A 12,882-nucleotide genomic window follows, 5' to 3' on the forward strand; every position below is an offset into this window, starting at 1 on the left:
GCTTCTCTGTGCTTCCATTTGCTGCTCTTCAAAGGGAGGATAATACCGTTGTCCACTTCATAGAGCTGTGACTGCTGCGTGGATCCTGTAGAGGACTTCCGGACTTGGATTTAAGTTGGTCTACACTGGCAACCTGGCGCTTCTACTCCGCACCAGGGCTGGAGTAGAAGGCAGTTATCTGAAAGCCTCCTGCCTTTTGAGCTGCCCTTCTCCTGGTTCTTTGAGAAAGCAAACTTCTGTTGGGTCCCTTTATTATCTGCATCTGTTTGTATTTCTGGATTGCTGGCTGCTTCAGCTCCAAGCTTGGGTATAGGAGGTGAAAAAAAACCCGGAAGAACTTGTCCTCATTTTCCTGGGTCCCCAGGATCCTAACCAGTGTGCTGCCTTTTCTCCTTCTTTCAAAGGCTTATGTTTTTTTATGTGTAATTCCAAAGTTGTACTTTGTGGGAGGAATGTCTGTCTGCCTGGAAGCCATGTCCACATTTTCTTTAATTCTGAAAAATTTGAACATTCAGGTATCGTAATGAATACCAAATACCTGTTTTTGGGCTGTGGATGTGTCTCAGTGGTAGTGTGCTTGCTTAGCATGTGTGAGGCACTGGGTTCAATCCTCTGCACCACATAAAAGTAAGTAAAAGTATAAAAATAACATTAAAGAAAACTCTGTTTTCTAGTTGTAAATTGAAATTTTTTTTTAGTTGTCAATGGACTTTATTTTATTTATATGCGGTGCTGAGAATTGAACCCCGTGCCTCACACATGCTAGGCAAGTGTTGTACCACTGAGTCATGACCCCAGCCCTGTAAATTTTTCTTAAAATTTTTTTTTGTAGTTATAGATGGACAGCATGCCTTTTATTTTATTCATTTTTATGTGGTGCTGAGGGTCGAACCCACTGCCTTACATGTGCTAGGCAAGTGCTCTGCCACTGAGCTATACCCGCTATCCCCCTGTAAATGTTTTTAATCTAATTTTTTTTTTTTTTTTTTTTTGTACCAGGGATTGAACCCAGGGACACTTAACCACTTGAGCCACATCCATAGCCCTTTTTTCTATTTTTATTTTGAGACAGGGTCTTACCAGGTTGCTTAGGGCCTCCCTAAGTTGCTGAAGCTGGCTTTGAACTTGGGATCCTCCTTCCTTAGCCTCTCACTGGGATTGCAGGCATGGGACACTGCGGCTAACCTGTTTTTTTTCCTGAGGTGATATTTTTTTAAAACAATATTTGTTTTAGGCTGGAGAGATAGCTCAGTCGGTAGAGTGCTTGCCTTGTAAGCACAAGGCCCTGGGTTTGATCCCCAGCACCCAAAAAAAAACCAAAAAAACAATATTTGTTTTAGTTGTAGATGAACGCAATACCTTTAAATTTTATGTGGTGCTGAGGATTGTACTTGCTAGGCAAGTGCTCTACACTGAGCACAACCCTAGCCCCCTGAGGTGTTTAAAAGTAAAGTATAAACACAATATTTCACCTTGAAGTGTTCAGTATGTATCTATAAGAATAGTTTCTGAACATAGGACAAAACTTTAATGATTTATAATATTCTCATATTATCTAATATCTAGTTCATATTCTGATTTTTAACTAGTTGTTCCTAACTAGTTGGAACTGGTTGGACAAAATAACATGAGTTCCATTAGTTGTTAGATCTTTTAAAAATTATTTGTCAAGAGAAACTATTCCTTAGCTGACTTGGGTCAGTGAGAAACTTCCACGGAATCCAACTCAAAGAAATTCTTTACATTTAAAAATCACTTAGCAGCCTTCCCCATCTCAGAATCTTTCACACGATCATAATCTGTAGACAGCCCCAGGTGCCGCCTTTCTTGGTTCAGCCACAGTCCCCCAGAGAGTGGCGCCCTCCAGGGATTCCAGGACTGCTCCAAGGACAGGAAGCCACAGAGGCTTGGCCTGAAGGCCACCACCTCAGTGTTTCAAAGCCCCGGAGTCCATGGTAGCTATCGTTCTCAACATCAGCCGCCTTCCTAGCTGATAGAGGGGTCTTGGGCTTTTAAGTTTCCTTTAATCTTAAAGATGCCCTGCCTTTTCCGCCCATGGTATTGCTTTGTTGAAGAAATAATTCAGTTGGATCTTGGAATGTCCTACTATCAATGGGACTTCTGGTCGTTTCCTTGTGTTTATCCCCTGCATTTTTCTCTAAACTTGAGGTTGATTTGTATAGGCTGATTAGTTTGCTGAAAATGTTTTATAGGTGATACCGGGTTAAGCAGATTTCATACGCTTGTGCTGTTTATGACTTTGATAGAAAAGATGCCTTCTGCATCCTGTGATACCCTGCTGGATGACATAGAAGATATTGTATCCCAGGAAGATTCAAAGCCACAAGATAGACATTCTTCAAGAAGGCACGTCATTCCAAAGGTGCGAAGGCGAAACACCCAGTCATACCTGCAAGAGGAAAACAGCCCACCAAGTGACAGGTAACCTTTTCTATGAATTGTATTCAGTTTAATTTCTGGGAAGATGCTGGCAGTACTAGTGTGTGTGTGGTCTGCATAGGGTTTCTTTTTCGGCCTTTCTGGACTTTTGGTAGGAAACATGCAGGTTTTTTTTTTTTCCTCCTCCATGTCAATGACTTTGAATTTGGCAAGGCAATTGGTTAAAGAAAAGGATGTCAAATTGGATGTTCTTTGAAGGCAGGGCCTAGAACAATAAGTATGTAATTGGTATGTAATTCTGTTACTTCTAAATTAAAATTTTTATTGAAAATTGTGATTCTTGTGTTGTGGAACTTTGATTGTGAATGCTTACGGACCAGCGTAAGGCATCAGGCACAAACATTGCCATTTACACTGTTGTGAAGGGCTCTAATCAGGAAGATTCTAATGCAGCATTGCCAGAATTGCCACGTTGGAGAGTTTTCAAGGAGCCCTGTTCAGCATATTGTTGAGTTTTTTTTTTTTTTTTTTTTTTAATTTAAAAAAATTTGTTCTAATTAGTTATGCATGAAGTAGAATACATTTAGACCCATTGTACACAAATGGAACAAACTTATTTTTCTTTAAATGTCTTTTTAGTTGTCAGTGGATCTTAATTTATGTATGGTGCTGAGAATTGAACCCAGTGCCTCACACATGCTAGGCAAGCGTGGAGCAAAATTTTTGTTGAGAGTTTTAATATAGTTATTTTATTTGGAACATTAAGCTATTAGAATTTATAAATTAAAAAATTGCTTATTTTAATGACTGAAGTTTATAATATTTGTCCTGAATATATCCTTAAGGTAACTTCTAGTTATCTGTAAATTATTAGAGTAATACAAGTTATTCTTTTCCTTTTCTAAAAATACTACATTTTAAACTATTTTTATAGATGGAGTACTTTTTAAAAATTGAATAGGGGGGATTGAACCTGGGGCATTCTACCACTGAACCCCATTCCTTTTTCTTCTTAATTTTGAGACAGGGTTTCCTTAAATGCCCAGTTTGGGCTTGAACTTGTAATCCTCAGACTCTCAAGTCTCTGGAATTATAGTTGTATGCCATCACTCCTGGTTAGATGGAATACTTTAAATAATGGAGTAGGGTGATAGGTTTTAATTTTAATTAAGTTGTTTGTGTGTTATAAAGTAATGATTGCAACTAGTATGCAGGAGTCTGAACAGATAATGCTTAATTTTTCATTGGCTGTTACTGCTAGCTTCAGTTTCTGTGCTGTTATTTCTATACATTTTCTAGAAGTTGAATTAGTGGTAGTATGGTCAATAGTAGGAATTAAAAGTACAATTCAGAGAAAAACATTTTTAAATGTAGATTCTTTTCTTGCAGTTTTGTGGTTATTTTATCTTGATTAGACTCTTGATGTAACAACAGATTTTGAATTGGTGCATTAAATGAATAGCTAGTGAATTGTAGATTGTTTTTTGTGTAATGTGCTCTGAAATCATCTGGTGGCTTTTCTTTTTTTCTTTTTTAAACAGCACTATTCCAGGCATACAGAAAATTTGGATACGAACATGGGGTTGTTCACATAATAATTCAGATGGAGAGTATATGGCTGGACAGCTAGCTGCTTATGGCTATAAAATTACAGGTAATATGATCTATAAGGTATTGATAAAATTCTCAGTTACAGGTTTCGGCATTGGTGGGTATTTTGGCATAACTTAATGATTAAGGCAAAATAATGATAGCTACTATACCTAGAAAACTATGGGTATCATATTTTACAATAACTATAAACATCTTTTTATTTTGAAATAAGTTTAGACTGTCAGAAAAGTAGCAAAGCTAGGAGAAGCTCACATGTGCCCTTCACTCGCCTTCTCCTGCCTTTGCCACCTTACGTAACTGTTATGGAATGAATAAACGAGGACATTGACGTTACTGCAATACTCTTTTCTAAACTACTCAACGTTTTAGGCCTTACCAGTTTTTCCTATTCCAGGATCTAGTTCAGGTCCCACCTTAGATATTGTCATGTCTCCTTAGTCCTTTTAATCTGTAACAGTTCCTGCATTTTTTCCATCTTCTTTCATTACCTTGACACGTCTAAAGAAACTGACCTACTGTTTAGTAGACTGTCTTCCCACATGGGTTTGTCTGGTGTTTCCTTGTGACAAAATAAAAAGATCTGGGGATGTAGGTCACTGGTAGAGGGTGCCTGACCCATTACTGCACCCCCGCAACCCAAAAATGTGACTCCTACTGTGTATTCATTAGTAGTTTTTACTCTGGGCATGCCTTAACACATTGCAATGTTTCAATTATTAAGAAAATAATAGCCTTTAGGATCATTTCCTAAAACATTAAAAAGAAATCAAGTGTTGACTTTTTCTAGTCACATCTAAAATCTAATACATTTGATTTAAATGTAGTCCATTTGTGGTTTGTGTTTGGTCTGATGGCAGCTCTGTTCTGTATAAAAGAACAGTCCTGATATGTTTATATAAGAATATTAAGTTTTGTTCTGCACACATAATTTTGATTTTTTTTAAAATTTGGGAATATTAAAGTCATTTGAATGCGAAATTTTACTTTTTGCTGACGAGTGTATTACTTTTACATACTTGGATTACTTATGTGTGTTTGTGTTGATCATAGTTGACCGTGCCCAACGTGGTCGTTCGTCGTCTTTCCTTCCAAGGTGGCTTGTGCACAGCAGACTGCAGGATCACTTCCACTGGTCTAGCTGCTGGAGGCCTAGGAAATACACACCAGATTGCTTCTGTAAGATGCTTGGAATGAAAATCTTAGGGTGTTTTCTTTTTTTTTTCCCCCCTTTTTTGTGGTGGCACTTCAAATTGAACTTGAAACCTTGCCCATTCTAAGCATGTGCTCTACCATTGAGCTCCACCCCCAGCTCTCTAACTGATGTTTAGGTATATGAATGAATTCTCGATTACCTATGTCTGCGGTTGGTTTCATTATTATGGAGTAGTGGGAGTTTAAGGAAATTAATAATTTGTTTTTGTTAATCAAATATGGACTAAAATAGCAAATATAATTGATATAAAATAGGTATAAAAGTAGATCATGTATAACATATACAGAGATTATTGAAAATGGTATGGAGAAAAGCAAATCAAGCTTTTAGCTCTCAGTTGCCAATTACAGATGTTTGTACTATTTGGCAAGGAACAGCTATGTGGGTAGTCCCTTGAAGATCTCTTACTGTGAATTGTGAATAATTCCATAGTAAAACTTCATAAAGGCTCAGGGAAGTTAGCTGTTAGTGCTTAGTGCTTCTTTTCAAACTTTTTGGTTTTGAAGGAGAAAGGTGATTCAAAAACTTTTGGAAAAACTATTAGAAAATAGTGCCTGCTGGCCTCTCATTTCAAAGAATGAAACTTGGAGGAGAAATGATGTTATTCCCTAAAATTTGGGACAGTTGATTGGTATCACGAATGCATGGAAACATGATATGATTAGAATCATGGGAAGCAATGAAACTTTCCCTGCAAATACTGGAATGTGAACATTCCAGGGATGTGTTCTTCAAGTAAACCATTTTTGTAGGTTCTACTGTTTGCCCAGTAACGCTTTGGTTATTGCTTTTGAATTATTTCCTTCGGAGATACTGGTAAATTATTTTTGGTGTGGTCATTGGTGGCAAATCTTCATATTTTGAGAGTACATTTGATGTTTGAAATAGTCACAGGTCTTTTGAGGCCAAGGTACATGATATGTTGAACAGTGCTCTTTTAGTTACAGAATTCACCAGTCTCTAGCCTGAAATAAAGGCACAATCTTCTAAAGTAGCTACTTCAGGGATCACTCCCATTCAGATATGACTGTGGTAGATACAGTTGTGTTGGGTATAGTTTGTAGTCACCTGCTATGAATGATGTATTTGGTTAGTTGGGGAAAAAGTTCATTCCAAGGATGCTGACCGAGGCTCCAGCTCATTAACCTGAGAATAATCTGTGTCATGCATATTAAGTATTTATGGACAAGCTTGGCTAAGTCAGAACTGTGTGTACTTTGGGTACCCATCATTTCAGAAAGCAATCATTTAAAATTGCTGACTGTTAAAATTCTTGATAGTTTCCTTGTACAGTTGCATATAGTTCATTCAGTGAATGTTCTCTGAACCCATCATGTGTCACAGGGCAGAGTTCTAGGAGGTGCAGAGATGTGAAGTGAACTGTCTGTGGATTCCAGCAGACATGTTTATTCTTTTTTGGCAAAGGAAAAGCTTTCATGTTCCACATCAAATGTTTGAAGTTATTTTAGTAAATCTCAGGCTCATTTTTTCATTATTTTTATAGTATGGGGGAGTAGGGCCTACTGTTTTAAAGACTTATAAATACTTTTCAATAATGTCAAGTGAGAATATAGCATCTTGTGTTTGAATTAAGGAAAATTTCTCTTTTCAGAGACAAATACTAGTTTATTGGTATAGAAGATATTATAATTGAATGATTAATGTAGAATGTTCTGGCCATTTAATTTGAAGTAACTTTAAATTTTTGTAACCGGGCTCAATGGGATATATTTGATTGATATATGGAAAATTTTGCTCAAGAACTACATCCAAGGACCACACTAGTGAACAGAATTTGAGGGATGTTCGAGCTACCCTTCTGTGTTTGGACTTGGGTTTAGAGAAATCTTGCTTGCCTCAGATAAAGTGTAAGTATGAATCGTTTTTAAGAAGTGACAGATTTTGCCTCCTTATGTCAGTTTTCTTTAAGAATTGGCAATCATGACATTTCACATTAATATCTTGTTTACCTTTATAATAAAATATAGTGTTATGTTAGTTTTGTGGAAAGTGAACAAGCTTCTAAAGTACAGCCAGTTGAGAAACTTGGGCATGTTGTGCTTCTTTTGGGCAGGCGGCCAGTTCTCAGCGCAGGGAGGGTGTTTGTATACATCTTCAGGAGGGGCACCTGGTTATAAGCCCTGTTAGGCGTTACTATGTGGCGTCGCAGGGATCAGCTGAAATAACTGGCATGAGGTGCCTCGTTTCAGCGCGAGATGGAGCCTGGAGAAGGAAGACTTCACCCAGCAGTGCGTGCCTGAGGCGACCCTGGGCACAGGTGTCTGCCTGCACAGTCTCGCCTCTAGTCTTCCTGCAAGCTGATGTTTTAAAGGCACTTCATATGGAAATCTGTCAGTGTAATAGCTTTATTGGAGTAGTGTGTGCTGCCCAATATTTTGAAATTTTGTCCTTTGTGAGAGACTTAGATTGTGACCCTTATTAGAAGGCTTTCAGTCCTGGGAGGGGACCTAGGGGCTCGTGCTATCACAGTCTGCACTGCAGGAGCATGCTCAGTTTATTAGTCTCATTGCTGAGTCAGGAGCTGGAAGTGAGCTTTTTAGTTACAGAGGGCAGTGTCATCTGAGGGCTACCAGGTCCTTTCCCGCCTCCCTAATCATAAATACAAAGTCATCGCCAGTGGAAACGTACATTAACAAGTCTCGATTTTTAAATTCTTCTTGATCCTCTTGTGGAAATTGGGGGAAAAAAAAATCAGCTTATCTTAGTACAGGGCTGTTAACTTGTTCTTTAAACTTCCTTTACCTTCACCATGATTATATTATATCATGTCATACAGTCTATAAACACCTTCTGTATCTGTTGCAAATTTAATATAGCATGTTCCTTTACCTTTACCATGATTATATTCCTTTACCTTCACCATGATTATATCATGTCATACAGTCTATAAACACCTTCTGTATCTGTTGCAAATTTAATATAGCATGTTCCTGAGGATAAAGGCAAGACTTCATTAATGCAGGTTTAAAAAAAATTATTTAAAAATATTCTGACATTTTAGGTTTGACTTAAGGTTATACCATATGTAATAGTAATGAGTATTTACAATGAGGTATTTAGTTTTGTGTTGAATAGTACATTAAAAAAAGATGTACCCCAGAGCGCACTTGCAGAAATTCTTTCTGTAGTCAGTAGGTGATGCCTTATAAGGTTCGTGGATCCATATGGTGTTATAAAGGAAATATGTGTACAGAGTCTGTAGTAGTCAGCTTATAGATGTAGTTGAATCTTAGCATTATGGTATTAAAAATTTTTTTGGTGAATTGTAGTTATGCATGACAGTAGGCTTCTTCATGGTGTCTTCTCACCTGCACAGACCGTAATCTGGTCTCGCCCTTAACTCGTATCTACCCCTCTCTTCCCCTTGATTCCTATCTTCTGTGCTCTGCTGCCTCCTTTCCATTTTCACGAGATTTTTTCCCCCTCCCTTTTCTGTCTAGCTTCTGAATCTTAACAGTATTCTAAGGCTTAAAAGTTAAGCATAAAAGGGGTATATAAAGAGAAATAAAACCTTTCCTACATTAAAATAGGAGCTGTATCTGCTGATGTGTAAAATGCCCTTATGTGGGTATTCAAGCTAAATTTAAAAGCTCTTGATGTATTTTGATTTCTGTATTCTATTTCTATATTCTGTATCATATTTAGATCTCTGTAGATATATATAGAACAATGCTGTCTCCTGTCGAGGGAAGATTGTAGACTCGAGATCGTTATTTAAAGCGCTTGCTTAACTCTCAGGCAGCTCACTCGCACCTCTCCTGGTTCCTGTGAGTGATCCTACATTAACTTTTATAAACTAAGATGATTGTTCATAAGCCTCATGTAGTTCTAGTTCTTGTCCCCTGTTACTTCAGGTAGAAAGTTGGGAATTTTATTCCAAGCTGCCCAGTGTGAGGATCTGACCACACGGGGTAGTGGAAGTGGACCCCATTCCAGGAGCTGACTGCCATCGCAGTAGAATCATGGCGGGGCCTTTCTGACAGTTCTCTCCAACTTCCAAGGAGAAAAGTCTTCGAGGGGTTTTATGTTCCCAGATGACAAAAATAAATTGCTTCACAATATTGGGATCTGGGGAGGGAAAGTAATTTGGAGATACCTAAATATGGAATGCAACTTTTCTGGCATGTGGCACTGTGACCTGTCTCATAGACAACTGGGGTTAAAAGTTGGTGCATGAACTAGACAGCCTGTTTTTGACCAGACGTTGTCTTACAGGTGAATGACATTTGGGAATCCTGAACTGAAGTTCTGGAATGGCTAGCCTGAGCCAGGAAAAGTCCCTTTGTGATCTCAGAAGGAATTGAGTTAAGAGGATTGCTCTGCACACCACATTTCTGTCTTATTGAGGAAAGTAGGTTGGAAATAGTGACAAAGTAAAAAAAAGATGGTTGTTATGGAAGATGAGCAGCAATTTATGGAGGTTAAAATATATTTTTAAAAGTGAAAATTCTGGAAGACAGACTTGATTTTCTAAATAAAACCAAAGACTGAAATGAAAACGAATGTAAGAAAATTAGAGCATGGTGTGTTTGTGTGTTAATGATTGACTCCTTCATTTGGAAGGATGTGGGCAAATGTAATTGAAAAACCATTTATACAGTTGGGTCTTAAAATGCTGCAGTTCACCAGGCCATTGACATACATGGTTGATTGCCATGTGATACGTAACTTTGTGGAGAACTCACTATTGCCCTTGTGGTCTCAGGGATAAATACACCTAGCAGAAGTGTAATAACATTGTTAGGTCCCTGCAGATTGAGCCGAATGGAAACATTTCTTGCAGAGAATGCTGTGGTAAAGATACGGCGTAGAGTTATTGGCATATTGTGACAAGTATTTTTCCTAATCTTTAAAAAGATTTTAAGGATTTTTTTTAAAACACCTTAAATATAGTTTATGTCAGATTTACATAGAAGTATACCATTTTTTCTGTGAGACCTTATAAGGACATTATTTAAAAATGAGTCCAAGATGACACAGAAATATGAGAAAGTGGTTTTCCATAGTGTAAGGAGTTTTATATTATAAAAACTGAATATGATTCAAATTCCTATAATCAGATCTATATTGAAAATTTTGTTTTAATTTTTTTTAGTACTAGGGATTGAATCCAGGAGTACTTTACTACTGAGCTACATCCCCAGCCCTTTGGAGATGGGGTCTCGCTAAGTTGCTGAGGCTAGTCTTGAACTTGGTGATCCTCCCGCTTCAGCTTCCTGTGTGGCTGGGGCTCACTACCACGCCCAGCCTAAATTTTAATAAAGTTTTCATGCTTTTTCAGTTTTCACACTCGTAGAGTTCTGGGAAAAGTTCATCTTTTTTATTTTTTGTGAACCTGAAGAGCATTTTTTTATCCTGGTCAAGTTTGCCTGACCTTTTCTGTCCCTCACACTGCTGGTTTGAACGTTTTGTAGCTGTTGTGTAGCATTAAACTGTATTGCGGTGCCTAGTCCTTTAAAAATTTGCTGGCCTTCTGATATTAAGCAACCTAAAACATGTTCTTATATTTTTAGAATTTTTGTGTAAATTGACATGCCTGTAGATTTTCAGAAACTTGATATTTAATCACTTCAAATTACCCTTGGAGATTTCATAGAACCTTGTTTTGGATAGTTTGTTTAGAACGGGCCTGTGTTTAAATTTCAGTTTTAAGAAAATGAACAGATAAGTTTCCATGAGAGCTGTATTTAAAAATTACTTTATATTGTTTTCTTTAATTTTGGGGGACCAGGCCCCCTCTGGGACGATGACAATTGAACATGAGAAACTGCCCGCTTTTCTGGCATTCAGTTTAAAATGAAATGGTTTGGATTGAAGACATATTTTTAGCTCTTGAACAGAAGGTGGCAGTATTGTGCCACACGATCACTGCCACAGTCTGTACTGTTGTCTGTGAAATGAATTTCATGTCACAAGTAGTCCTATAGTAAAATTATCAGAGGTTGTTAGATTAATGCTTTCTTTTTCTGCTTTATTGATTTTGTTTTTCCTCCTGAAAATTTTGGCAACACTTACATAAGAATTGGACAAATTTACTTCTTCAGAAGCAGCCTGATCCTATGCAGATACCAGCTGCCATACGTGGGGTAGAAGCCAGATATGGGAGGATGCAGTCATTGCTCACTGCATGACACTTCTGCTGCTCTGTTGCCTGACTGCTTGCCCTAGAGCTGGTCAGGGCACTGTCCTATGAACATACTAAGGCTGGGCTCTTGAGTCTGAGGACAGTATTTGTTCCTTTACCACCGTGTTACTTTCATACATAGGAATAAAAGTAATCTTGCATAGGGTTCGACTTGAATAGCTCATTAACCCTCAGAAGCACTAGTATATTCAGGTGAAGAGGTTTAAAAGTCCGACAGAATGGATCAAGCTGTACTTTAAAGTGCCAGCCTTCCCCAGTGTACTAATGTGTGTTTGGTGACTAATTTGAGGGATGATTTGACCATCAAGCATCTGTGGGAACTTGCTTTTGCCTCTGCCTTCACAGCTTGGTGATGCTCAAATGTAGGAGTTTCTTTAGATTTTTTTTTTTTTTTTTTGTACAAGGGGTCGAACCCAGGGGTTGCTTAACCACTGAGCCACATCCCCAACACCCCCCCCTCCTTTTTCTTAATTGAGATGAAATGGGGTCTCGCTAAGTTGCTGAGGATGACTTTGAACTTGTGATCCTCTTGCCTCAGCCTCCCAAGCCACTGGAATAATAGGTGTGCACCACCACACCCAACTTCTAAAAATCTTTGTTAGTGTCATAGACCTCAGTTCCTATATGTGTCATAGCTATGGCGATTTAAGGGCCTTTTATTGATAATTGTGACTCGTGATTTTTGCCGCCTCTGATGATTTCAGTACCAACTCCTTGCTGCAGTTCTGCTTGCTCAGTTGCCACTCAGCTCTTTCCCCTGGTTTAGAGATAACTCTTCCTCTAATCCCTTTCTTAGGGTAATTTATCTGTTACATTTTCTTTCTTATGGTGAGTTTTTTGTCTTGCTCATTGTTACCTTTGACACTTGAGAGACACTGTTGCTCAGTGATGAAGAGCAGATGTCAGCCAGTTAATACTAAGCCAGACTGAAAAACCAGCTACTGCCATCGATTAGCTGTGTGACTTTGGGCAGGTGACTGTCTGTGCCGCAGCATCCTTACTACATGAAGATAACGGCCCTCGGAGGAGTGAGTCGGTGTATGTGGTGGTCACTGGTACTGCTGGCGTCACTAAACATGGCACCCCACACAAGATCGGAATGTGGGCTTTAGTGAGCAAGTAAAAACATTTACTGAAATATAATATATGGAAGTAACTTTAATTTTACTTTGTAACAGTGAAAGATTGATGTATATCCAAGAGGTTAAATGTGTGGTGAGTCCCTTGTGTTCAGTAGCATTCTCTTCAGGTCTGCGCAGTCTTGACATGTTTTGGATAAGACCCTTACACCATCACTTTTCCTGACAGACTACAAATTATATGTAATCAGAAGTCTAGCTTAATCCATTTTGATTGAATTGGAAGCAGTGATTTTTGTTTTCAATTTAATGGTATGAATTTATTAGAAATGTTGATGTTCTTTTAAAATTAATAAAATAAGTTTATATACTTCCTTTTGTGTGTGTCCTGTACCCTCCCAGAAAGGAAA

General features: G+C 38.2%; 1 protein-coding gene across 1 annotated transcript in view; it reads left to right on the forward strand.

Annotated features, from left to right (window-relative positions):
- Positions 1-2,267: 2,267 nt before the first annotated feature.
- CDKAL1 (CDKAL1 threonylcarbamoyladenosine tRNA methylthiotransferase) overlaps positions 2,268-12,882 on the forward strand; it is a 629,759-nt gene continuing 619,144 nt past the window's right edge. The window contains exons 1-2 of the mRNA XM_079147924.1: positions 2,268-2,442; positions 3,942-4,054. Of these exons, the coding sequence (XP_079004050.1) occupies positions 2,273-2,442; positions 3,942-4,054 (283 nt within the window). The 5' untranslated portion in view covers positions 2,268-2,272. The remainder of the gene's footprint in view (positions 2,443-3,941; positions 4,055-12,882) is intronic.

The sequence above is a fragment of the Sciurus vulgaris genome (assembly GCF_902686455.1).
Source record: "Sciurus vulgaris genome assembly, chromosome: 7".
Classification (NCBI taxonomy): Eukaryota; Metazoa; Chordata; class Mammalia; order Rodentia; family Sciuridae; genus Sciurus; species Sciurus vulgaris.